At 39.1% G+C, this 24,842-nt stretch overlaps 2 protein-coding genes across 3 annotated transcripts in view; one reads left to right on the top strand and one right to left on the bottom strand.

Moving 5' to 3' along the window:
- The window catches only part of agap2 (ArfGAP with GTPase domain, ankyrin repeat and PH domain 2), a 35,428-nt gene extending 31,335 nt beyond the window's left edge, over positions 1-4,093 (bottom strand). The window contains exon 1 of one of the 2 annotated variants that reach the window (XM_037541364.1): positions 3,803-4,093. In XM_037541364.1, coding sequence (XP_037397261.1) covers positions 3,803-3,965 — 163 coding nt within the window. In that variant the 5' untranslated portion in view covers positions 3,966-4,093. The remainder of the gene's footprint in view (positions 1-3,802) is intronic. The other variant, XM_017707912.2, reaches the window with a different exon arrangement.
- A 7,013-nt stretch (positions 4,094-11,106) lies between these two features.
- Positions 11,107-24,267, top strand: tspan31 (tetraspanin 31). The gene is made up of 6 exons (XM_017707907.2): positions 11,107-11,318; positions 16,245-16,412; positions 17,518-17,598; positions 17,843-17,983; positions 18,193-18,297; positions 22,162-24,267. The coding sequence occupies exons 1-6, from the start codon at positions 11,256-11,258 to the stop codon at positions 22,234-22,236; spliced, it is 633 nt and encodes a 210-aa protein (XP_017563396.1). The 5' UTR covers positions 11,107-11,255; the 3' UTR covers positions 22,237-24,267.
- Positions 24,268-24,842: the final 575 nt, after the last annotated feature.

Raw genomic sequence — 24,842 nt, 5'->3', positions numbered from 1 at the left:
GGGCCCATACGAAAGCCTGCTGCCATGACAACATCTGAGTGATGGTGATAATCTGGCAACCTGAGCCTTCAACTTAATATCCACTTGGCCGATTAAATGTTTAGACTGTGGGACCGACTAACAGCTGAGCATAATGGAGATACATTGCTACAGGACGAGATGAGCCTGCGCTCCATTTAGGAAGTGACGTGGCTGCTAATGATGCATTACCGTTATATGGTTTCAGGGAGATCATTTCAGACCGTCACTGCTGGGCACACTCCTGTTCTTCTAACCACAGAAACAAGACTTAACTCTTCACAGCACCAATTGTTAAAAAAAACGTACCTAGAGTTTTCAAAGATGTGTATGGTCCATATAAACTGAACAGCCCTTTAAAAATACATGGAACTTCTCTTTCTGCTCTGTTTCTTTACCTAAATTGTATCTTTAAGGGGAACATATCATGAAATAAGTGTATTTTATTCACATTTTTGAAATGTGGTTTGATATGGGATGTAAACTTTGTTAATGTTTCTCTCCCCAGTTTGTACAATCCGTATAGTATATGGAAACGAAGGTGCACAAACAGCTTATTTTGAATTATATTTATCCACAACAAAATCCCACAGATTTCTGCCCATATATATATATATATATATATATATATATATATGCATTTATCAGTCTTAAAGGCACAGTAAAATAAATAGTTTATATGTTACATAATTCAGCTTTTCTTAAGGTCTATTATGTAATATTTCTTTTTTTATACGGGAATAATATTTATATTGTGAATGTAGTAATTATTATAAGCAATACACTCACAATAACAGTGATATCATCCTATAACTGTTGTTACTAATACTGTGGGCAAGTATAACATAGTGAAGTTCTTGTTGTCTGTACGCTTTCTTTTCAATAAAATATTGCCCAGAACAGCCTAAAAACAGGTGAATTTTGATTTCTTTGAAAAGTTTTATTAAAAAGTTAACATATTAGGACTCCCCAGAAGTAAGCGAATTGATTTTTGTCAATTCTCTTTAAGATATCCATCAAAATGTAACATAATTGTTTATTTCTGCAGATAAAACATCTGATCATTCTTAATGTCATGGGTTTTTCTTTTGAATGGCTGCTGTTTCGACCAGTAACGCAATTGCTAATATTCGTTAACACCTTTAAAATGTTAGCGCCAATCTAACCAAGGTTTAAATTCCCATCTCCACACTAGATTTAATACTACTTACAGCAGCTCTACATAAACAAGGACTTTTGAATGCTGTAGATGTAACAAACTCTTTCCTTTGCAGAAAAGTCTTCAGTAAATATTTTAACTTAAGGCCCATTCTGAATAATACTGAAAGAGCTTCTTAGCCTGATAGCTACCTTAGCTACCTGCTAAGTCAGTCCAGAGCTAGCACCATGCATGAAAGGCCTAATGCTAGCATACAGTGCTTCAGGAAAGTTTCAGGGAAGTACTAAGCTGAACACTCCCTCCCCGTCTACAAACACCCCGGCTGTGTGATTACAGGAAAACAGGTTTGGCAATACACAGTAACATAGTGTGAAATAAAGCACACCCATGAATCAAGTGTGAGTTTAAACTGCAAAAAAGCATATCTTAGCAAGAAAAACATCCGAAATCCAGTCAACAAATCTAATATTTCTCATCATGTGATTGCTGTAGGAATATTATACGGTTCTTTTACTTACTTCTCGAATTTTCTGCTTGTCTGACATGCTGTTATCTTATAAAAGTGTCTTATTCCACTGGCAGCTAATTTTATTTGTTTTAAGCATTATTTCTAGAAATAAGCTAAATTATCTGTAGTATGTCTTAAATATAGTATATTACAGATAATAACACTGGGCCTCTTTCACCAAACATTCCTAAGAAGAAATTTCTTCTTAAAACCCCAACCAGTTTTCAAGAAGATTCTGAAATTCATCCATGCTTTTTATTTGAGATTTGTAAGAGCAGAATCTACATACACCTAAGAGCACATAGGTGTGTGGTGTGAGGTTTAAGAACACGTCAAAGGTCTGACGTAGACCTTTTCTCAGGACGTTTTTCATGAACAAATAAAATAAAAACTTAAGAAGGTATTGGTGAATGAGGCCTGCTCTTTAGAAATGGGTTGATTAATATAACAATAACAAATATTATAACAATTTTCTCATGAGATTTTACAACAATCTCATGAGAAATATCAGCTGTATTGACTACAACACAAAATGTTTTTGCTTGCTAAGATTTCTGGGTGAGGGCAGGTAGGGCTTCCCAGACACAAGCTGACGCAAGTCTTGGAATAGTTTACACAGTCAACAGGAAAATCCCACTAAAAGTCCTGTTAGTTTATTGTAGGTAAAACAAATGTTTGGTGTAGTAAATTTTCAAGAGGAGGACAAAACTAATATCTTGGCAAGTGAAAACATTATAAATGTAGCCAATATGTGTCCCTCATGTTATTATTCAACTTATTTCTAAATCTTTCTGACTTGTTTTAAGTCTAGGGAAAGTGTCTTAATTCATTTGCGGATCATTTTTCTTGTTTCTAGAAAAAATGCTTGAAATAACATTATCTGGCAATGGAATAAGGCACTTTTGCCAGATAACGTTCCTTGAAACAAGCAAAAATGTTTAGAAATAGATTGAATAATCTTACATATTGAGATATGGACTAGATTTAAGAAGGTTTCACTCACCAAGATGTTGGTTTTTGCACTGTTACTACTGTAGCAATGTAAAGGGCAGTAGGATAAAAAAACAACAAAGAAAAAAAACAAGCAAGAAGTGTTGGTGAACTGTGCTGAAATGACCTCACTCTTTTATATGCTCTCTAGAGGAAGACTGCACTGTATGTGCAGATACAGTGTGACAACATCACTTACTGCAGGTAACAGCACAGAATTTCACACACAAAACAACACAGGCAAGAGAGAAGTCATGCTTCAGTACGGTTATGTTCCTGTCATGTTTCAGTATAGCTGTGCTCCTGCCTATATAATGTCCACTCAAAAAACATGCAATATTAACACATAGGGATGCACCAATGTGGGTATCGATTGTGAATTGTAGCCAATATCTGATATTTTTGTATTTCATGCACATATTTGTCAATGCTGACCCAAAAGCATTCATAAAATGTAGAAATTATAACTCAATCGATTAGAATTAGCATTATGGGGGAATATAACGTTGCTTCTATAGGGTTACAGATAGTAATAAGAACAAAATACAGACAGTTTAATACAGTAGTTCTACTCTTCCAACATACGTTAAATGCGTCGGTTTAGAATATTGGTCAAATCTAAACAAATCTGTCCCATTTTTACCAAATAATCTGCCACTACCGATATGCTGCTGATATCACTGTGGATCCCCATCATCACATATGAGATGTTCAAATCTATTTTCAACAAGTTTCACTGAAGTCACATGCTTGAGCGTTTTATTCTTTGAGAGCGAGAACTCGAAAGGAACAAGGGAGGATATATCTACACCTACAACCTCCTTTCGGTAAATCATTTCCGCAAAGAGAAGGAGAGAAGTCCACAATGAAGAGTCCACAGCTCTTCTGACCCAGATGTTGTAAGTCCATCATGTAGTGCTCTACATGATGTCAGAACAGGTTCTGATTGTTCCCCTATTCCTGCTTTTTTATGTCTGAGAAGTAAGCTTTGGGTGGGTTCATTTTCTCTTAAAAGAGATGTAGATACTCAAAAAATGTATAATAATTAGCAGGAATTGAGTCATGCTGGACAAAAAAAAACAGATTCATTGTATGTGTTAGATTCATTAAACACCAGATGGACTCACCTTGGATACTGTGGATGTAAACCTTCAGCCCAGTCCTGAGCTGCTGGTCCCCAACCCTGTCCAGCTGTTTCAGCACTTTGTTGAGAGTGTTCTGCAGGCTTTCATGTCGCTTCACTTCGGCTCTGATAGCGCTCGAATGTGCCACTTTAATTGAGTTATTCATGTTCTTTCAGCTGAGTCTGCCTAACTTGGACAAAGTTACTCCTGCAACCCATTGGCCCCCGCAGCCTCCATGCTTCTTTCACGCACAGCAGCCACAAGGCATTTGAACCTGCTGCACAAGCAGAGAGGACACGCAGAGAAGTATAGCTTGCATGAATTTCCTCTGTGAGCATCTGAGTTCACTTCCTGATTTCAAAAATGTCGCCACTTCATAGGCTGTTCTCTCACAAACAGGACTTTGTGGTAAATTCACTCCAACTGAAAAAAAAAAAAGCCTTGCGGACTAGTTATTCAAAACACTAGGTCTAGACAAACACTGGGCCGAGTTTGCTTAATCATTTTATTCAGTAGTTAAGTAAATATAGAGCACCAACATAATCCGTTAGTAAAAATAGCTGTTAAATTACTGTTAAGTAAAATTTTCCAGTGAACTGAAAATTTAAGAAAGACAATGTCAGGAACAGTTGGTCTAACGATTGGTAACATCTCTGAATAGTACATTCTAACGGTGAGGAACCTTCAAGTTCATCTAGGGCTTTAGAGAAAGCCTAACAATACCTGGAAACTGAAAAACATGTCCATGATTTAGTTCGTTTTTATTTTAAAGCTACGTTTTAGGAGTTTGGAGACCTCTTGGGTGGAAATGTGTAATTACATACAACAAGTAACATCAGTTGTGCTTTTGACTCCTTCCCTGAGTGGATGGTTCATTTTTACCTTAAAGCTAAGATTTGGGGATTTGGAGACCTCTCTGGTGCCAATGGGTAACTGCATGCAACATGTGAAGGAACATTTTGTAGCATGGGGTTGTGCCTTACACTAGAGATCTGCCCTTCTGCAGGGTTCCTGCTGGACCGGCGGGACCCACCACAATATCTTGTAGCACAGGACTGATTTTCAGTGTTGTGGGCGGGAGCGGGTGGGTTACCAGCCCACTGCAAGGGGGAGCGGGAGGAAGCACATGAAGAGAAATCAATTTAAATTAATGAAATGAATGAATAGCCTAAATAAAGTAAAATGATCACTAAATCACATATATAAACAATATAAAATGATGACAGTAAAACAAGTACAATGAAGTCATTGTAAAGAGTTGCGAAGCAACCGATCATGTGAACAACACGCAAATTCTCCAAGCTCACAGAGATGGTGGAGCCTTCAGTCTGATGGGCACAGCTTATTTCATGTATTCATGAATCATGTATTTGTGAAAAGACTATGTCACTTTTGCCTTGATAGAACTGTGTGGGCAGGACAAAACGTTTTGGTTGTGGGTGAGAGCAGGACAAATTATTCCAGTTCTCTGCAGGAGCGGGCGGGAGCGGGATGAAATCATGCGGGAGTGGGCCTGAAAACAGTCCCATGCAGGCCTCTAATTTAGACCTCGTCCCCAAGCAGATGAATCTGATGATTGTGAGTGTGTTGAAAGAGTATTCAAAGAGAACTCAGTGAAAACTTGGTGTCTTCCGAGGATGTAAGTGAATCCTCATATCGTAAGTGTCGTCATATCTTCATCAGTACAATGTTGATTTCGCATTCGAGACCTAAACATCAAGCCAGACCTTCTTTTTGACTCTGTGCATGTGATTTTACGACATAAAGACGTATGACGTGGTCTGAAACACTCTGTCTCTCCTGTTGATTAGGCCTTCAGCTCCTGAAGTAATGCAAAATAAGGCAAAATAAAACATTAGTGTCATGTTAGTGTCTATTACAAGCTTCAAATGAAACGTGCAATGCCTTTCGCAAGCTTTTACAATATCTGTTTAAACTAAACTGGCCAAAATTGTTCATATGCACCACAGTTAGCTTAGAGAGATCATAGTATCATAATATTGGACTGAAGAGCTTAAAAAATAACATCTATCAATAGCTCACATTCTGTAACATCATACGAAGAGCTCTTTTATAGCTACAGCCATAAATCAAAGAAATCAGCTGTCTGTCTGATTACAGGTCACACTGTAACATTTAAACGTTGATGTGCACCATTACCTAATAATATAACGAGGTAACAAAGCATCATACTTATTTCCAGTCAGACAAGACCAGACTGCCTTCTCTTTGAATAGGGAGACCTAAAAACTCGAAACTCCAGGCCAAATCACCTTTCAAAACATTTGACATCACTGGTAAAATCAGACAAAGTCTCTTGCATAGTGTGTAATGTTTAATGATGCTGCTCTGGCTATTAAGATCTCCACAACTGAAGGGGACGTTTCTCATTTGTGGCTTTACCAGCAAGCCGATTGGCTCTTCTCACTGAAAGGCAGGACATTCTCCGCAAACAGATGGCATGTTGCACGTTATGAGCTTTCTCATTCATCTTCCGACCAGTGGTCAGAAACTTTCCCTCTCTTTTTCCAACCATTCCCAACCACCTGTCTCCGCTTTTATAGTGTCTTTGTTAACAAGCAGTTATAAGCTCCAAATGTCATTGCAATGCTTCTATAGCAGCCCTGTTTGCATGGCACTAACATAATACTGTGAATCCTACAGAGTGCCTTTGAGAAACTAGCCATCAGATAAATGCAGGCTTCTTATGTAGCTAATTAAAACATGTCTGCATTAAACTTTGCCACATAATGAGATGCTCACACTCGGTCCATGAATGTGCCAGCTCGTCAAATTCAGTGTGTGTCTATCTTTGCGATAATACAGTGCAGAAATACGGTTCAACCATTTGCTGAATATGTAGATCCGCCCTTTCCATTCCATGCTATCACAAGATTGTCCGTCATTCACATCCAGAGTTATGAGGCTGTGAGGAGGAGTTGAGATGCACGTCATCTCCCTCTCACTGCGTGTAACCAGTGATTCGCGTGTCCATCTACATTTTGTGTAGAACTGACCAATGGAAACCACTAAGGACTGACCCATCACTTCGCAAACCCTTCATTCTCCATTCCGTGGATATTGGAGGTACATGTGAAATGGTGTGTGAAGAGTTTACAGATGCTGAAGCTGCTGTAGAGGTTTAAGAAAGTAGTGATGTAGATTTCAGAGCACGGTGAAATGAAACCTATGGGGATCGTGATATTTGCAAGTGAAAGAGTTATTAACAGCGAGCACAACAGTGTGGATGCCAAAAATAAAGCCTTACTGTGATGCCTTTCAAGTGGTTTCAGACAGTGTTGTATTTATAAGTGGGAAACTGGTGATTCTGGATGGTTCAATGAGTTTATGAGATGTGACATAACATGACCATTCACCTCTTCCACCGATGAAAAATGGTAAACTTGGTGGTGAAGGGGGAAAAACACCTCATGTACTTCTATGTGTTCTATGTGCTTTATAATACAGCAAAGAAAAGGCAGAATATGTTTTTGTCCAGACTTCCTTCCTTTCTTTCTGCGTGTGGTGGGTGCATCTTTCACCAAGCAGCTAAATGACCATTTAACCATCTGGTACGTGATGAGCTCCCAACTGCAACATTAATACTAGCCCACTTATACCAGTATACTAGTAAAATTCGAGCAGAAATTTGCATGGTTGAAGATGATGAAGATGAAGGTGATTTTGAACCCTGAACTGAAGGCCTTTACCAAGGCATTATTAGGATCATTCTTCTGAATTGGTTCAAAATTCTAAATATAATTTGGACGTTTAACTGACTCGGACTTAAAGACTAAAATCCTTTTAATGTGAGTGACCCTAATCCCATCTTAATTAGTTTATTAAAAGAAATGATTGAACTTGCCATTTTGTCGCTAACGATATAAACATAACACTACCGAAACTTTACCAGATCTTTCACTAGTGACTGTTTTGGTAACTCAGAAACGTTAGCCAGTACATCACTAGCATAACACAGCTTTGAACTGCTGTACAAACATAAATCGTCATATTTTTCATTAACACACACAAAAAAAAGACTTTCGGTGGAGACAATTCTTCAAAACAATGGGATCTATCTGCTCAGCACGTGGCCATCAAGTGAGCCTCACGTCCTGCTCTAAAATGTAGGTGTGGGTCGAAAATAAGGCTACAGACTAAAACTCATTATGTGCTTCGGCAATGACAAGAAAATATGGGACAGCATAGTTTTCGTTAGATAAATAGATAGTTTAATTATTTAAAAAGGAACTCACCACAAATCTTAATCCGTCAACTTCACTTTAAAAGAATTCAAAAAAGATCTTTAGAAAAAAATGAAATTTTTATTTTCAGATTTAGGGTTTAGGACAGACGCCTCGCAATAGAAAGTAACCTATAAATGATAACTTTGTGTATTTTTAACTTATTACTGTCTCAATTCATGTCTTGGGTTTAAATAGATCATAACATAACCCTTAGAAATGTCTATGGTCTGAGTGCTGAATTATTTTTTTAATTGTTTTCTATGGAACTACAGTTTGAACTAATTTGGTTGAATGGCCGCTGTACAGTTCATACTATACTACAACATAAGGTTGTGCGACATGGCAAACATATAATATCGCAATACCTCAGGACATTTTCTCAATACATGATATGCATCACTGTACTTAGTTTTCTTGTTTGATAAGTTGGAACAAAGAAAAAAAGGACCAATGGTGCTAAAAAAAAGACTCAAAAACTACGAATATAGTGATTTTATTCAACATTTCACAAACTGTGCTGCACTGAATTCAGTTACCAGGACTAATTATGGTCTTTGTATTGAAATGAAGTACCGACGATGGCAGTTTAATCAGAAAAGCATAATGTGACTAATCAGATATAATTGATCATGATAGTAATAAATGTCATCATCCTTCCCACCATATCATAACATTATGTGTTACATAACCTATTAGGAAACTCACTGGTGTACAATTTTTAGTATTATATATATAATTGAAACAGTACCTACTGCAAACTACCCAAAGCATGACTGGCACAGTCTGAATGTAGTCAGCATTACACAGGCACACAGTTGTGGGCTGCTGGCAGAGTTGAGCATAATGTGCAGCTGTGCATCACCAAAGATACTCTTAGATAGTCTAGATAGATCACTTCTTAATCCTTTTGACCTGAGGTTACATGGTAGTTGTTTTTTTTTTATTCTGGGGTTTTCATGAGTTGAAACAGACACAATGCATTGACCGGATTTAAAGAGAAATTCCACTGACCTTTCTAAATTTCTGCATAATTAAATGGCTAAGATGTAAGCAAAGTCATTCAGAGTCGTTTGGTGTGAAACTTACTGAGGCAGCAGAATATAATGCCTCTAAAAGCTTCCTTTGCAGAAAGGTGTTGCATATGCTACCTGACATCAAAGATATTGTTTTACGATAGATTTAGTCTAAAACATATTTTTTCTAATCCAGTCCTGTACAAATAGACCTCCTTTGGTAAAACTAATCCAGCTCAAATATGGCTTTAGTTAAACCTTCACCACTGACTTATGCTTACATTTTGAAAAAATAGATGGAGTTCTCCTTTAAAATCTTTATAAATAAGATAAGATAAGATAAGATAAGACGCCTTTATTGTCATTGCACAGCATACCACGAATTTGAGCAGCAATTCAACGGCACTTTCTACACACAAAAACAATGTAATATTATCATATTTAGGTAGGGGAGCTATTTCTGAATGAAAATCGAGTCTGTCCTGTTAAAATGAGGTTGTCTTCTTCAGCATGGAGATCTTTATCCATCAGTATAATATTACAGTTTAATATTGTATCACTACAATTACAGTTTACAGCACTTCCTATCATAAACTACTGACAAGGCACAGATAATCTATATAGAGGAAATGTACGTTTCAGTGCATCGCATGTAGTTAACACTGATCCGTTAGAGACGTGTGAGGAACGCAAGCAATCAAATTCCAATAAAAGTCAGGAACTGAAATGTAGTTGCAAGAATTTTAACAGTTTTGTTAGAGGAAAAAAGTAATTACACTACTCATGTTCAACTCTTCACAGGTGTGAATCAAATGCAAAGGTTAAAAACGCCAGAGAACATTTCCACTAGTCTTTTAAAGTAATGAAGCCCCTTTGGTAGGTGTTTAACATCACCATTGTACTAGGCCATCCATATGGAAGAACAACTTTTGAAATATATTCCTAAAAGATATTTGCCCAGTTAATATATCTAAATCAAATATATGTATAAATGCATGTCATACAGTATATGCACAAATATTCTTAGGGGAAAACGTTGTTGATCAAGCAAATGTATTGTTTTATTTGCAAAAATAACAAAAAGGAAGGAAGTGCTTGTAAAAAGATCAATGAAAAAAAAACTCGAATGTTGACGTCCGCTCTTTATTATTCGTCAAAATATATATTTTTTACTCTTTCATACACTTTCACCTACATAATGATAATATTATTCAGGAAAAAATAATATATCTCGGCATGGTTGTGAAGATATTAGAATGCATTTGCCATATTTTCTTTAGTGCAAAATAAATGTTGTGTTTTTCCAGACCATCTGTGGCCTGTCAAAGTCAGTGTTTATAGCCAAACAATGTACTGAATTGGGGCAAAACGACAACAACAACAAACAAAACAAATGTGGCTCCTGTTCTTTCACTCATTCTCCTAAAAGAGCTTCTCAGATTTTCTCTACTGTACTCAGTGCATACCTGCACTTCAATATACACAATGTACATGTTTTATAAATATGTTTACATTTATGTTTTTATTTGCTGCCCAGTTCTTTTAGCATTATGTACTGTTTATATTAATTTAGCTTATTTTGATTATTTTGTTGGGGGCCGCACACAAAATACGAAAATATATTCATCTCAAAAGAGAAGAGAAGCTTTGCGCCCCAGAGTTATTGACAGTTGCTGGGCACATAAACATATGACTAATACTGAAAACACAATATACACTACAAAATACTGCATATAAATATGTACCTCCAGTACTTGCTTGTCTTTGTACTTATTTCCCACTTCACATCCTTTTACTTGTTGTTTGTTTGTGTAACTCACTGTCTATTTTATGTTTATATATAGGCTAGCATGTACTTCTCTGTACTCATTGTACTGGATTTAACTGTATGTTGACACCTGCACAACGAAAAACTGCTTGTACTCCCGGTATTTGCCGAATAAAGATTCTGATTCTGATTTTACCCGCAATGCACTACTAAGCAAGTCGCCCGAGTAGCCCCTCTTGCCGTCAGCACGTCGGCGGATGATCTGTGGCTTCGCTCTTTCGTAGGTCTGACTGAGCGGCTCACTCGGTTATTGGTAGTTAGAGCTGAACCCGCAGCAGCGAAACTAGCTGAAGAAGAAAACAAGAGGAAGAGGCTCTGGAAATCCCCCAACACCTTCACCTCCGCTGATAAATGCCTCAGGGTCCAACATGGTCTGTGGAGGATTCACTTGCTCGAAAAATGCCCTCTGCTCTCTCAACGTTGTTTACATGGTGAGTCATGAGTGTCTGTGTGGCTAGTTAGCATCTCTGCTAGCCTGCACTGTGGCCTAGCTAACGCTAATTTGCGGTGTGTCGCCTGTTACTAAGCCGCTCTGCCGAGTAATGTCGACGGGTCAGCGCGATTCAAACAGATGTATATTTATTACCGAATGTCAAGGCCTGAAACCGCTCGGTAGCTCGGCAGGTAGGTTGGCTTTGTATGGCAGAGTAACGGTGAGCCACCCACCCCGTCCCATGACATGTAACCTGGCTAACTTAGCTAGCTAGCTAACGCGGCTGAAGTTGGCTTCTCTTTCACCGGTTTGTTCGAATTCTCCCGTTCCACCTTAAATGGCGCAGTAGTTACACACTGGCGCCTGACGCACATCTATGGATTGCTGCACCATTTAAGGTGGAACGGGAAATTCGAACAAGAGTCTGATTTTAGCTTCGCGGTTAGCTCACAGGTTTCTTTCTTTTTAGGGCGTTTTATTATAGACGAGGAAAAGAGAAACGCGAGAGTAAAAGCCTCGGGGCGGTTAGGCGACGCGTTTTAGAGGCACCCTTTAGCCGGCTGGCTGTAGAAGTAGCCTGTTTGTGGTTGATGTGCTTTATAAAAATAGCCTGGAGCCGCTGCCATTGCGTAACCGTTAGCTTGTCTGCAGGCGCTGTGATGAGAGCCGGCGGGTTTAGCGGCCGTTTTAACGCGTTGTCGTTCAGTCTTTCTCTCCGAAACGCTGCGCAGTGCTTGTGTAACGTGTTGATTTGGGTCCCAGCGCGGGTGAAATACGCCGATCAGCCGAATCAGTCACCACCTTGTTTCTGCACTCCTTGTTCATTTGATCAGCTCGTAGCGCTTCGTAGCTCTACAGTTACAGACTGTAGTCCATCTGTTTCTCTGATACTCTGTTAGCCCTCTTTATCCTGTTCTTCAGTGGTCAGGGCCTCACAGGACCACCACAGAGCAGGTACTGTTTGGGTGGTGGATCATTCTCAGCACTGCAGTGACGCTGATGTGATGGTGTGTTAGTGGGTGTTGCGCTGGTCTGAGTGGATCAGACACAGCAGTGCTGCTGGAGTTTTTAAACACCGCTGGACTGAGAATAGCCCACCAATCAAAAATGTCCAGCTAACAGCGTCCTCTGACCAGTAACTGACCACTGATGAGGGACTAGAGGATGACCAACGCAAACAGGCAAACGGATGAACTCCAGTTTGTGATTGTAGAACTACAGAGTGGAGCTGAAGAAACGAACGGTCAGTGTAGAAACGATCTAGATGTACCTAATAAAATGTCTAACCGTGTGTAAATTACACGGTTACATACTTTTATTAGATCTCTAAAAAAAAAAAGAAAAAACAAACCTAGACCTCTGACTAGGGACGCTCAGCGATATCGGAATCATATCCGTAATGGCTTAAATTAAAATGAGTGGTCAGGCAGGTGTTAACTGGCTGTGACTCGGGCTCTGTCTGAGTTTAGATAATTCAGATTCTTCTTCGCCAGCTTGTCATTTGAATTTTTCGTCCTACCTTAAGTGGAGCTGCAGCCACACCCAGGTAGAATGAATTTCGGCAGCTGATGAATACGAAGCCAGAGTCAGCTGACCTCAGTAAATCCTTCACTTTACCTCAATAAATGCTCCTTAATCAACAAATACCTTAAACTTTCTCTTGGAGATGTTTAGTGAGCAGGTAATATACAGCAGGGCATTAGATAGAATTAACAACCATTTGTCACTGTGTTTGCACACTGTGAAATTAGACCTCTGCATTTCGGCAGTTGTGGGCTGGAGGTTAGGGAGCTGGCCCTGTGACCGGAAGGTTGCCGGTTCGATCCCCAGGGCCGACAGTCCATGACTGAGGTGTCCTTGAGCAAGACGCCTAACCCCCAACTGCTCCCCGGGCGCCGTGGATAGGACTGCCCACCGCTCTGGGCAAGTGTGCTCACTGCCCCCTAGTATGTGTGTTCACTGGTGTGTATGTGGTGTTTCACGTCACAGATGGGTTAAATGCGGAGGTGGAATTTCCCCGGTTGTGGGATCAAAAAAAGTATCACTTACTTACTTAACCCATCCGTGCAGTGAAACACCCACATATATGACTGTGAGCCAAGGGGATCGAAACGGCGACCTTCCGGTTACAGGGCTGGTTCCCTAACCTCCAGCCCACGACTTTAAATTTCCAGTCAGTGCCCATGTAGTCTGTCATATAAGCATCAGTGAGCCATAAGCATGCTCCAAAATCCAGACTAGTGATTGGCTGTCTAAGGCTACGTTTACACAGCAGGTAAAAGTGGCCCAAATCTGATTTTCTCACCAAGTCTGGTTTTTTTTTTGTTTGTTTTCCTGTTCACACCATCTTTTAAATGTGACCTGTATGCGACATCAGTCTGAACAGATCAGCTCCCAAACCGACCCACATGCGCGAAAGATCAGTACTTCACGTGGCTCGTCCAGAGGTAAACAGGCATGACGACTAGCGAACACTAGTCGCTCCTGGTTTCGTCTTCACCAGCATCGCAGGAGCGGTTATGCAGTTCCAGTGGTTGACAGCTGGATTCATCACCCACAGTGTGTTCGAGTTCGGCATGAAAAGGGCCCGGTATTCGGCCACGGCCTGTTCTTCGGTTCGTGTCCTCGGATCGTTTAGACTGTTTTCTGGCGCTGCAGCCTCGGGCTCCTCCGGCCGCGCTCGGCCGCTTCGTTAGAAACCTCTCCAAACACAGAGCGGCTGCGACGAGTCTCTTCTAATTTTTTACTACAGAATCATCAGCCTGAGATCGGATCGGATGCAGATCGGGTTCCAGTACCTCATAAGAAAGCATCTCAAATCGGAATTGAAAGAGTTGGATTCTATGCGATTTTGGTTCACACAGACACACGTCTGTCACATTTGAGGAAAAAACTTGGATTTGGGCCACTTTCACCTGCTGTGTAAACGTAGCCAAAATTAGAGTTCCTATGTGTATTACTGATCTCGGACCTTCTTGATTAGTTTTGAATTCAGCAGTAATTATTTGCAGTGGTTTGAGCCGCACTCACGCTCAGTTACTGAACGGAAATATCGGTATTGGTATTGATGTCGGTCTGGAAGTATTTTAAACAGTACCTTTTCAGATTCATGTCACTTGTTTACATTGTAAGTGTATTTATGATGGCTGCTTATCTTGCTGTCATACTGACCAAGTTGCGGTGTGAATGTTTACGCTAATGTCCAGTTGCACTTCAGACATAAACAGGTTTGACAGAACTAGAGTATCACGTTTCATTTGGGCACTAGAAACTGCAACATGCATTTCACAATATTGCCTAAAGAAAGGTCAGTAAGGCTTCATTTAGGCCTGAACTGTGTCACCAACTTGCACTTTGTTAGTCACTGATGAAGCTTTGTTTCTCACCCTGCTGCGACTCGTCCTCATATGTATGAAAATAGTGTTGCATCAGCGCTGTGTGTTCTCACACATCATCCTATTTTTAGTAGTCGAATGGGCTGTGTAAATTGGCTCAATTAGCAATGTAAATGTGGTATAAAAATGATTTAATCACTACAGGAATTGGACTGAAGTTCCTGTCCGCTAGGGTGAACATTTTAGTTCAGTTTTATAAAAAGTTCAATTCAAATTTGACCCTGATTTGGCTCCTCCTACAGACTCTTGCTTATTAGAATAAGGAAACTGCCATTTACTGGTGTTTTTTTGTGTCTGCATGCGTTTTGCTCTCTCCTCATCCTTCAACCCTGATTAGATCTTTGATCCGCAATGAGAACGGGCGTCCTTATCACAGGGTGGAAGGCTCCAAAGGATTTTGGCAGAATTAGACTTAAAGCATAGAAACCTCTTTTACAGTTGGCTGTAGCTGTTTATTATTTAGCCGTGTCTAGGCTGAAGCCTGCTGGTGCTAAGAAAAACTAAGCCTGGCTTTAAAAGGGCTGATTTAAGTACCACAGCTCCATTCTTCTTTTTTTCCTCCATACCATGCAGGTTGGTATCAGACCTGCTTTTGTTAATAATAGATGTGGACCTTCTCCAAACTTTCTCTAGCCACAAAACTAACTCAAAATTGAGACCAGGCACGAGTGATATGATGTCCCTTCTCCTCACCGAGTGCCAAATTCCTGTTCTAATTCACTTTGAAAGCTTGATTCGGAGACGTCTTGAGTTTTGCTAATGTTATTTGTGTCTTGCAGCTGAGAGAACGTTTGCATACAACATAACTTATTTCATATTTTCCTTTTAATGTTGTATTTTTAAGGGTTTTATAGCAACAAAATATGGTGTGATATTGGACAATAAATTTTAAAAAATGTAAGTTGAAGCCTGCATGTTTTCTTTGTTTGCATTGTGACTGGTAGTTATCATACATGTTGATCACGATTATAAAAATGTGAAACAGTATGATTATCACTGGCTTATATTCTGTGGATTATTAAAACTGATAACTGCCCATGCCTTATGTAGATCAGTGACCGGTTTCCATCCACATGTTATTATGCATATTTATAGATTTATAGACATTTTATTTTTAAAAGAATAATAAATCAGCAAATTCACATAAGTTTATACATTGATGTAGATTTAAAAGAAATGCAGTAAATTATGATGGAAACTCATCTGCCAATTGAATAATGTAAATGCGAATGTAATAAATTCAGCAAATAAACAGTAATTGTACACCCAGAAACCTGTAGAGGGTTTGGAACACAGCCTTATTTGCTGTAAGTGGACATGATTATAGGCCACAACAGACTAATCAGTCAGTTTCTGCTGAATTGTTAAACCAGGGGTGTTCATCGCTGGTCTTGGAGGGCTGGCGTCCAGCACTGTTTTGTAATCGCCTTTTGTAAATGCTTCTCAACCAGAGATGTACACCCCTAGAAAAAACTGTAGTATGTTAATACAACTCTGTGTTTTCTGCTGGCTTCTCATCTTTGCCGCAGTTGGTGGGGCTGCTGCTGATTGGTGTAGCCGCTTGGGGGAAGGGCTTTGGAATCGTATCCAGCATCCACATCATCGGAGGCGTGATCGCCGTGGGCTTTTTCCTGCTGCTTATCTCCATTGTGGGCCTCATTGGAGCCGTCCATCACCACCAAGTCATGCTTTTCTTTGTATCCTTTATCAAAGTCTGTTTAGAGAAGTTTTCTCACTTCAGCTTCTCTTTTTTTAATGCACCCTTGGGCAGCTGATTTCAGCCGTGCGAAAATAGAGCTTTTTTGAGTACAGAGTTCAGATGGAGGGGTGAGGAGTGCACCAAGTGCCTAATGCGCTGAATCTATTAGCAAAACCTGCGTCTCTTTCACGCTACACAGCCTATGACTTTTTCGACAGCACATGCCTGACAGCGTTCTACAGTGTACAAGGTGCCCGACCTGTTTTCGCATCCACTGTTAACATTAACAAAATCTACATACACAGTCTGTGGCATAGGGGATGTTTGTGTCTGCACTAGTCTACACTAGAGATGTAAATAATAAACTGAGTAACATAATTAACACAATAAACAGTTGGTTCGACCTATGCGATCATTGAGAAAACGTTACGGTGATTTTATTTCCAGTCAACAAAGGTTCCTGTTTGAATAGATGAGTTTATCATTCAAGTTGAGGAACGTATTTGAATTGTATGCATTTTAACTAGAATAAAAAAGTGAGTGCCCTACTAAAAAGAAAGATTTGCGAAAGTGTGATGCATGGCAGTGTGAGGAAATCGCACATGGTTGTGTAATACTAAATAGAAGGATGTGGTGGACAGTGAAAGCTTTAATGAGCTACTGGGGGCTTTGGCATTTGTTTGTTTTAACCTGGGCTAGTAATGAATATGGTAAATACAGCTTTAGAATATAAAACTTGTAAAACTTTCAGTAGCCCATCATATATTTTGTCAACTTTTTAGTTTTTGGTCATACAATCATGAACATAGTTGTCAGACACCAAGTTTAATATTTTTATATAAGTTTAAAGTTTTTATATCTATTTTATGCCCAGAAAACTACTACAATGGCATAGAAGCATCAGTAAAGATGAATATGCATGATTATGCAAATTTTAAACCTTTTTCAAACCTTTGTTCTTTAAGCCCATTTCCAGCTGAGTTTAACTGTTTACTGCAGCTACTTTCCATGTGATTACCTGAATAAGGGGACTGTTACTGGAACAGGACTAACTCTAGGCACTAAGGTTACCAGTTTGCCTTGACTCTTGATTTCTTCTCCAGTACATGGTCATTCTGTTCATAGTCTTCCTCTTCCAGTTCGGTGTGTCCTGTTCTTGCCTGGCCATGAATCCGGGCCAGCAGGTAGGCTTTGTTCAGATGTTGATCATGGCTGTTAACTGACAATGTTTAAGTAATGTGCAGTTACTGTGCAGTACTTTGAGTTGACATTTGAGGCAAATCAGATTAAAATGTTTATGCAAAGATGGTGGCTTTATTTTCCAATTAAAATATCAGAATGTTTTCACTTGCAGTTTATTTATTTTAATACTTTAACATTATTTTTTATTTTTGAGTATTTATTTGTGTTATTGATGCTGCCTTGCAGAAAGTGGTGCTAAACTCTACGTGGCGAATTATGAGCAATGAAACTAGGCAGAACTTGGAGACCGAGCTGGACTGCTGTGGACTTTTCAACAACACTGAGAGTCATGTCCGGTTTGAAGCTGATGTGTCCATTTGTACTGCTGTCAGTATCAGAAGTCGTCTTGGATGCTGCCAAAATGTGGAAGATTGGAATGAAACTGATAGCATAGATAATTTCACACAAAATGCCTTTTAGAAGTTATTAAATTCTTTGTAGGGGTAATAGTACAGAAGGGCTAACAATACATTGAGAGGCTTTTGAAACATCCTGGATTTGTGAAATGCTAACAGTGTTTTCCTATCCAACCACAGTCTTGTAAACCCACCTGCCCAACCTGCGGAAAGAAAATGCTTGATCATGCGTCTGAGGCCCTGAGGATCCTGGGTGGAGTTGGGCTCTTCTTCAGCTTTACTGAGGTCAGTCCAGGCCCCACTGTTTTATTTATTTTTTGCTTTTGACAACATGAACCTGATGGGCCAAGTACCAGGCCCCAAATAAAAAAGAAAGCCGCTTGTTTAAATTTACCAGCAGAGGACATGCATCACATGCATGTTCCTGTTATCTACTTCACCTTGTAGAATCTGCTCTCTGTGTGTTTTATCATGACATATCACATACATGAGACTTGCTTTTTGCTGAATGCAGTGTATTTTTCTACAACACCTTTGTTTATTTGTTGTTTTTATTTATGTATTTATTATTAATTCTTTGGATCCACCTCCCATCTGTTGACACAAAGCTTGCCTGTAGAATTGCCAGTGCCCTATGGAGTTAATTTAGAGTTTGCTAGAATTACCAAGGACTGTTATGACTTTCTAGCAGTTTCTAGCAGTGAGGTGGGCTGTTTTATTAAAGATGTTGCCCTACTTCATTACTTGTATATAGATAGACAGATAGGAGATCAAATGTCTCAGTATAGCCTACATTGAAATAGACCACAGATCTTTAGGCTGGTGCTGAAAAATGCTTCACATTTAGTAATCAGTCAGTACCTTCCTTTAGCAATAAGCTGACCAAATAGAAATTCATAATCAACGTTAGCCCGTCTTCCATGGCCTGTAGGTGGAGCCATTCAGCAGCACTTGTATGCACTCAGGAAAATCATTATCTCTCTGTTGGGTAAGGTATTTGTCTTGCAGCCCATGTTGCCCACCCAAAGGGGTCCCGACCATCAGGTTAAGAACCCCTGGACAAGAGTGTGTTCCTTGTCCAGTTTTTCTTTGTAATGGGCTCCCACAAGTACATACATTTCTTTGAGGTTTTGAGGTTGACATAAAGCATGACTTTGTATGATGAAGATTTACCTGCTTGATTTGACACGTAAAGTCTGCCTTTCACAGTTGTAAATGCTCTGAATGCATTGCGTCTGTCCTGGAGAAACATCTCTCTTTCTGCACCCAACTTTATTGCCTTCCCATGTAACAATGAGAAAAATAATTCTTTTCATCTTGGAAAAGCACTTCCACTGTTGATTTGTCATTTTGTATGTTACTGGTCATCAAGTATTTTTGGCAGAACAGCCAAAAATAAATGTTAAATAAAACACAAAATACATAAGGGCAGTTCTCTGGCTCTGTAATACAGATATGACACTTGAACTTTACACGGGGGTATAAAAAAAAAAATTAGATTTTGAAAAAAATATCCAACCCAACATATATTCGTTTTAAATTAACATAAAAGAACTAATTAAGATACCTAGTTATAGTTGTCTTCCCGCTAGAAAGGCACCAGATGTCCCATTCCTATGTGTCCCAGGATTCGTAGTGCCAATATAAAGCGCGTTCAGTTATGCTCATGCTTTCCATGAACCACCACTCCATGAACCTGCAGACAGGTGTCCTAGAGGAAACAGCAGGGGCCAACATGTCGGCACCATGTTTAGAAATATCCATAAAGTTTTACAAGGCAAAACTAGTAACCTATTGCTAGTAAAGGTAAAATAAGGTAAAACCCTACTGCTGCTTTTTTCACCTCCAGCAAGATAGAGTTGAAAGATGGCATAGAATACATGCTAAAAGGACCACATATAGGTCATGCTGAAATAACATCAATACAAGGTTCAACTACTTTAACATTACTGATGGATTGTTATACATGGTACTAACAAACCATTAACAAGCCAGGCTCACTTTGTGTGGACCTTAGCCTGAGTGTGTCATCACACTTATAACTGAAGAGAGGTCAGCATAAACACAGACAAGCCCTCCAGTTTGTAGTGCAGTTTTCCAAACGGTGGCAGGCATGTAATACACAAGTGTTAATGCCATTGCTAAAACAGGTTTTTATCAAGTTCTACATTCATACATTTTTCAAGTTATTTTTACTTTTAAGAAAAAAGATCAACTGAAAGAGTCGGTAGAGTAGCAGTAAGGGTCTCTTGCTGGTCATCTTTTTCAAAATTGAGCTAACTACATGGAACATTGCTTAGCCAAGTACATGATGTGTACTACAGTACTAGAGATATGGGTGTTGGGGAAGTACATTTTGATCTGTCAGTCTTTCATTTCTGACCTCTAGTGGTTTATATCTGCCACTACAATGTAATATATTAGAACTGGAGTCAAGGGTTCAGATTGATTGCTGTCAGTCAATTCAGTTACTTCAGTGCATAGACAGAAACGAAATACTGCAAACCAGGCCAAGGCAAGCATAATAAACATGAAGGTGAAATCGAAGGTCTGTGAAATTAGGCTGCTACTATTTAGAATCATTTCGAATCTTCATAACGGACAAATAATGACTGAATAATTTCTTACGGTTGTATGTCTTGTGTGACACGTGAGCCACTTTCCCCCATCGTCTGAAAGCTCCCTTTTCATGCAACCACTTTATAAAGTGGATCCAGTCAAAAATGAACAATAGCAATGAATAATCATCACTTTACTCTGACCCGAGACCACTTTCTTTTGAGATTAAGATCAAGTTTGTATAGATAAAGCTATTCTTAAGTGTTCCAGCAGCACATGTACATATTAAAATGTGCTTAGTAAGTGCTGATATTCAAAATTGTGACCTGCATTTGTTGCTTTTGAATGCTGTGGATCATGACCGAAACAAGTGTGCAGGAACATTTTAGGTTGTGTCTGTAAATAGCCACAGCCTCGCTGAACAATCCCCTACTGGAGCTGTGAACCAGATGTACCAAAACCAAATGTTCTTGGTCGCTAGCTCCAGTTGCTGTATTTTCTGCCGCACTCTCATGGTTTTTAGTGGCCAGCTTGTGGCAGCAGCGTTTGTTTGGCTGAATTCAGTTTGAGACGTTCCTGTGACGTTGCTGTGTACTCAGAAAGCATTTGTTCTAAACCTTCCCATTTAGAGACTTTTGACCTGAATTCTTGCCAAGTGAGGTCTGGAAACAGCACTGGTGTGTAGGAATCATGGGGCTTTTTTTACCCTTATATTGCAGGCACATCACCTACTGCTGTGGTAACATTGCAGTTACTCTCAGGAAGGTCAGACAAAATCTAATTGGAGGCAAATAGTTCTGTTTCCGACTGTATTGCAGTATTAATTTGGTCAGTTTACTTAATGTTGGGTGTTTCTGAATGTGTAAAATTTCAACTGGTTTGCTGATTTGTTTAAAAAAAGAAACAAAATTGCTAAATAAAATGTAGTATGCAGTATCAACCCATGAGGTGTCTGTTTTATCCTTCCACTCTGAGGATCCAACTCAAGGTTTAAAGGTTTAAAAAAAATTGGCAGCTGTCAAGAAGCCCTTTAAAGGAATAGGAAGAACAGTTTCAAATCAAACAAAAAAGCTGCTGATCTTCTCGGGGACTGCGCCCCAAAGTCCAGACCTCAACCTCACTGAATATGATTGGGATTACTTGTTGTGTAAGAAGCCGAAAGTACAGACCAACTTCTAAGACAGAACTTTGGAGGTGTGGAAACAAATTCTGTTCAAAAGTAATCTTGAATAAAGGCATGTGATAAAGGCACATTATGGACACAATAAATGCTGGGGGGAAAAAAATTATATTTAGTTGTACAGGCTTCTGTGTGATTTTCTGTTGTGTTCATGTTGAAAAATATAAACATGCATTTAATGGCCATTTTGACTAGAAATGAAATAAATAGACGGTCTCTGGCTCCAGCTGTGTGTGAGTGAGTGAATGAGAAAAAAAAAAAAATATATATATATATATATATATATATATATATATATATATATATATATATATATAAAATGTATGTATGTATGTATGTATGTATGTATGTATGTATGTCACTGTATTATTTTTAAGTCTTGTTTTTAATGGTTTGTTCTTTTCTTTCAGATTTTGGGAGTTTGGCTGGCCATGCGCTACAGGAACCAGAAAGACCCCCGGGCAAACCCCAGCGCTTTCTTATAGTCTCCTGGCCTTCTCCAGTCCCACAATGCAGTAGCGTAGACAAGTGATTCCAATTCCCTTTACACACGTAGAACGGAACATACCTAGAGGCACTCAGGCATTCAGCATGGACTTCAAACCCAACACAGACTAACGCAGAGGAAGTGCACACTGGCATGCTGGACTCAATACACCATCTCACAGATTTGTACGGTTTGAAGTGTTTTTGAAGGTGCCAGAGAGTTGGAGCACTACTTTTTTTTCTTTTCTTTTTTCTTTTTTTTTTTTAAATAGAGCAAGTGTATTTCCACTGTAGGATCTGGTCATTTTTAGTCTCCTCCCCCTAAAATTGAACGCAGAGGTCACTTTCCGAATAAGCAGAAGCTGGACGTCTCATGTATGATAGGATGACATTGATTTTTGTTTATGGTACCACCCCATCCTTGATTTTGAGAAATGCGTCCCAGACTATGTATGCAAAAAATGAGAACTAGCCATGTAAAGGCATTAATATCCGCATGCTTGTGGCCATAAACTACAGCTGTCCTGTGTTTCTATTATGTAGAAATGGCTCTTAATACAGCAGATCCTTAGTCCTTACATGCTCCCTGTAGTTTTACAATTGCTGAGTAAATCACTACACTGTTTTGGCTTTAGCGCTGATGCTGTTAGTTCATGCTCATAGTGGTCAATGAGTTGGTCATGGTCAGTTCCAATGTTCTGTGTTCCAAGTGCAACATCATTCTAGACTCATATAAGCAAACTGAGAACTTTGCTGCGCTATAGAGACGTGTCTTGGTGAGGTGAGCCGTCATTCCAGATGTTTTTGGGGGGTTTTAGTTTAGAAATTAGGTTTTTAGTGTGAATATTTAAGAAACTTGTGTAACTGAGCCAGGTGGATGGAACGAGTTCCTCTGCCAGCGGACTGCAGCCCTCGTGTTGTGTATATACTTGTTTCAGTGACAGGGTTGGTTTGCTTACTCACTTTTCAGCTTTTCACACCTTCCCAGGTTGATCTGAAGTTGAAGCTGGCCTCTGGTCAAGGTACGACCCGCACTGGAATTTTAACACTTTCCTTTTTTGTGCTTATCTGTATTACTCTAAGTTTTTCTTTTGTTTAGTAGGGGAATTTAGTAATATTGTGAGTTCTCAGTTTGCGTGTGCTGTAGCTTCGTCCAGTGCCATCAGTTTGTTTAATCCAAACTCGTCCTCTCCTCATTTTTGCCTCTTTTGTGAAAATCAAGCTCTTTGTGCGTTATTTTTATTTCGGAACTGAAACTGAATCGCTTAATTTCAGCATTTTTGCCAAATTGAATTTCTCCATGCAGTTTCTTTGTAATGGGTTAGTCTCATTTCAGGCAGCTGGATGAGGGGTCCCTTGCTTACTGTTTGAAGTCATTACTTAAGTGTTTCCTTCTGTTTGCTCATACCATGTTATTTTTATCTTGCCAAATTATTATTGTACATCACACTGTGCTGTTTGAGTTTTGCACCGTTTTCTCCTTTTACGTTTAAAAGTATTAATGTGGCCATTCAAGACTTTTTTTTGTTCGTTAAATGCCAATCTTTTTTTGTCATAAAAGACTAAGTTATTTGTATATTGTATACTAGGTAATCATGAGTTTGCTAATCACCCTTTCTGTTTGTTTGCATACATTTTGCTGGTATTTAGTTATTTTAGTGAGACTGTCAGTCTTAAATCTCAGTTTCTTAACTGCCTAAATCCAGGTACACACTTAGCAGTGCAGCCTGATCTGCTCGGTCTTGGATACGGTGTAGATGTGTTTATTTAAAGTCTACTCTTTAATTCTCACTTCACTTACGTTAAGGATGCACTGATTTCTCACTCACTATAGTTACAGATATTGTGTTTTGACAGCAGATTCCTCTGTACTACAAATGTTGGTGTTGCCATTTACAACTTATTTAATTTATGAGCAAGTTATATCCTTATTCTTGGAGCTCTGTCTGCACCTGCACCCCCTGTCCCTGGACTTTCCTTGTATTTTTGAAACTGATTTTTTTCCAATTAAAACATCTTGGAGCAAAATATGTGGAGCTGGCATGTGGCTCATTTTCAACACTAGAAGTTAAGTAGGAAACCCAACAACACAGTGCAAGGAGGCCTCATCGTGTAGAACACTTCCTGCACATTTTCATGTGTTCCTGCTCTACCACATGTAGGAAGGACTGTTAATAAACTGGGCCCAGATTTCCAAAAGCTTCGTAGAATTAAGATCATCTTAAAGAGAGTATTTAATATGCTTGTTTTACCATTTAACTGTAATGTTTATGATAAGAAGGGGTACTGCAAGAGCAGGGTCAGAAACAACTGCAATAAATACTGTATTCAAGTCAGGTGAAGGATTCTGTATAAGCTGCTTTGTCCATAGGAGCATATCGCTGTTGTTACAAAACAAAAACCTTATATTTCCATTTTTGTCGTTTTTCAGTTTTTGACATAACTTGAAAATACTTGTTGCCCTTTAGGTTGTTTGTAAATTTCATGATGAATGGACTAAAAGAAACGGCCCAAAATGACATGGAAAAAATTCTGGTTCCATTGACTTCCATTAAAAATAAAGTAGGTTTTTCCTTCTCCTGTAAAGTTAATAGTTTTGGAGATA

The sequence above is a fragment of the Pygocentrus nattereri genome, chromosome 9, assembly GCF_015220715.1.
Source record: "Pygocentrus nattereri isolate fPygNat1 chromosome 9, fPygNat1.pri, whole genome shotgun sequence".
In the NCBI taxonomy this organism is placed as follows: Eukaryota; Metazoa; Chordata; class Actinopteri; order Characiformes; family Serrasalmidae; genus Pygocentrus; species Pygocentrus nattereri.
This window is presented reverse-complemented; position numbering and strand designations above follow the sequence as displayed.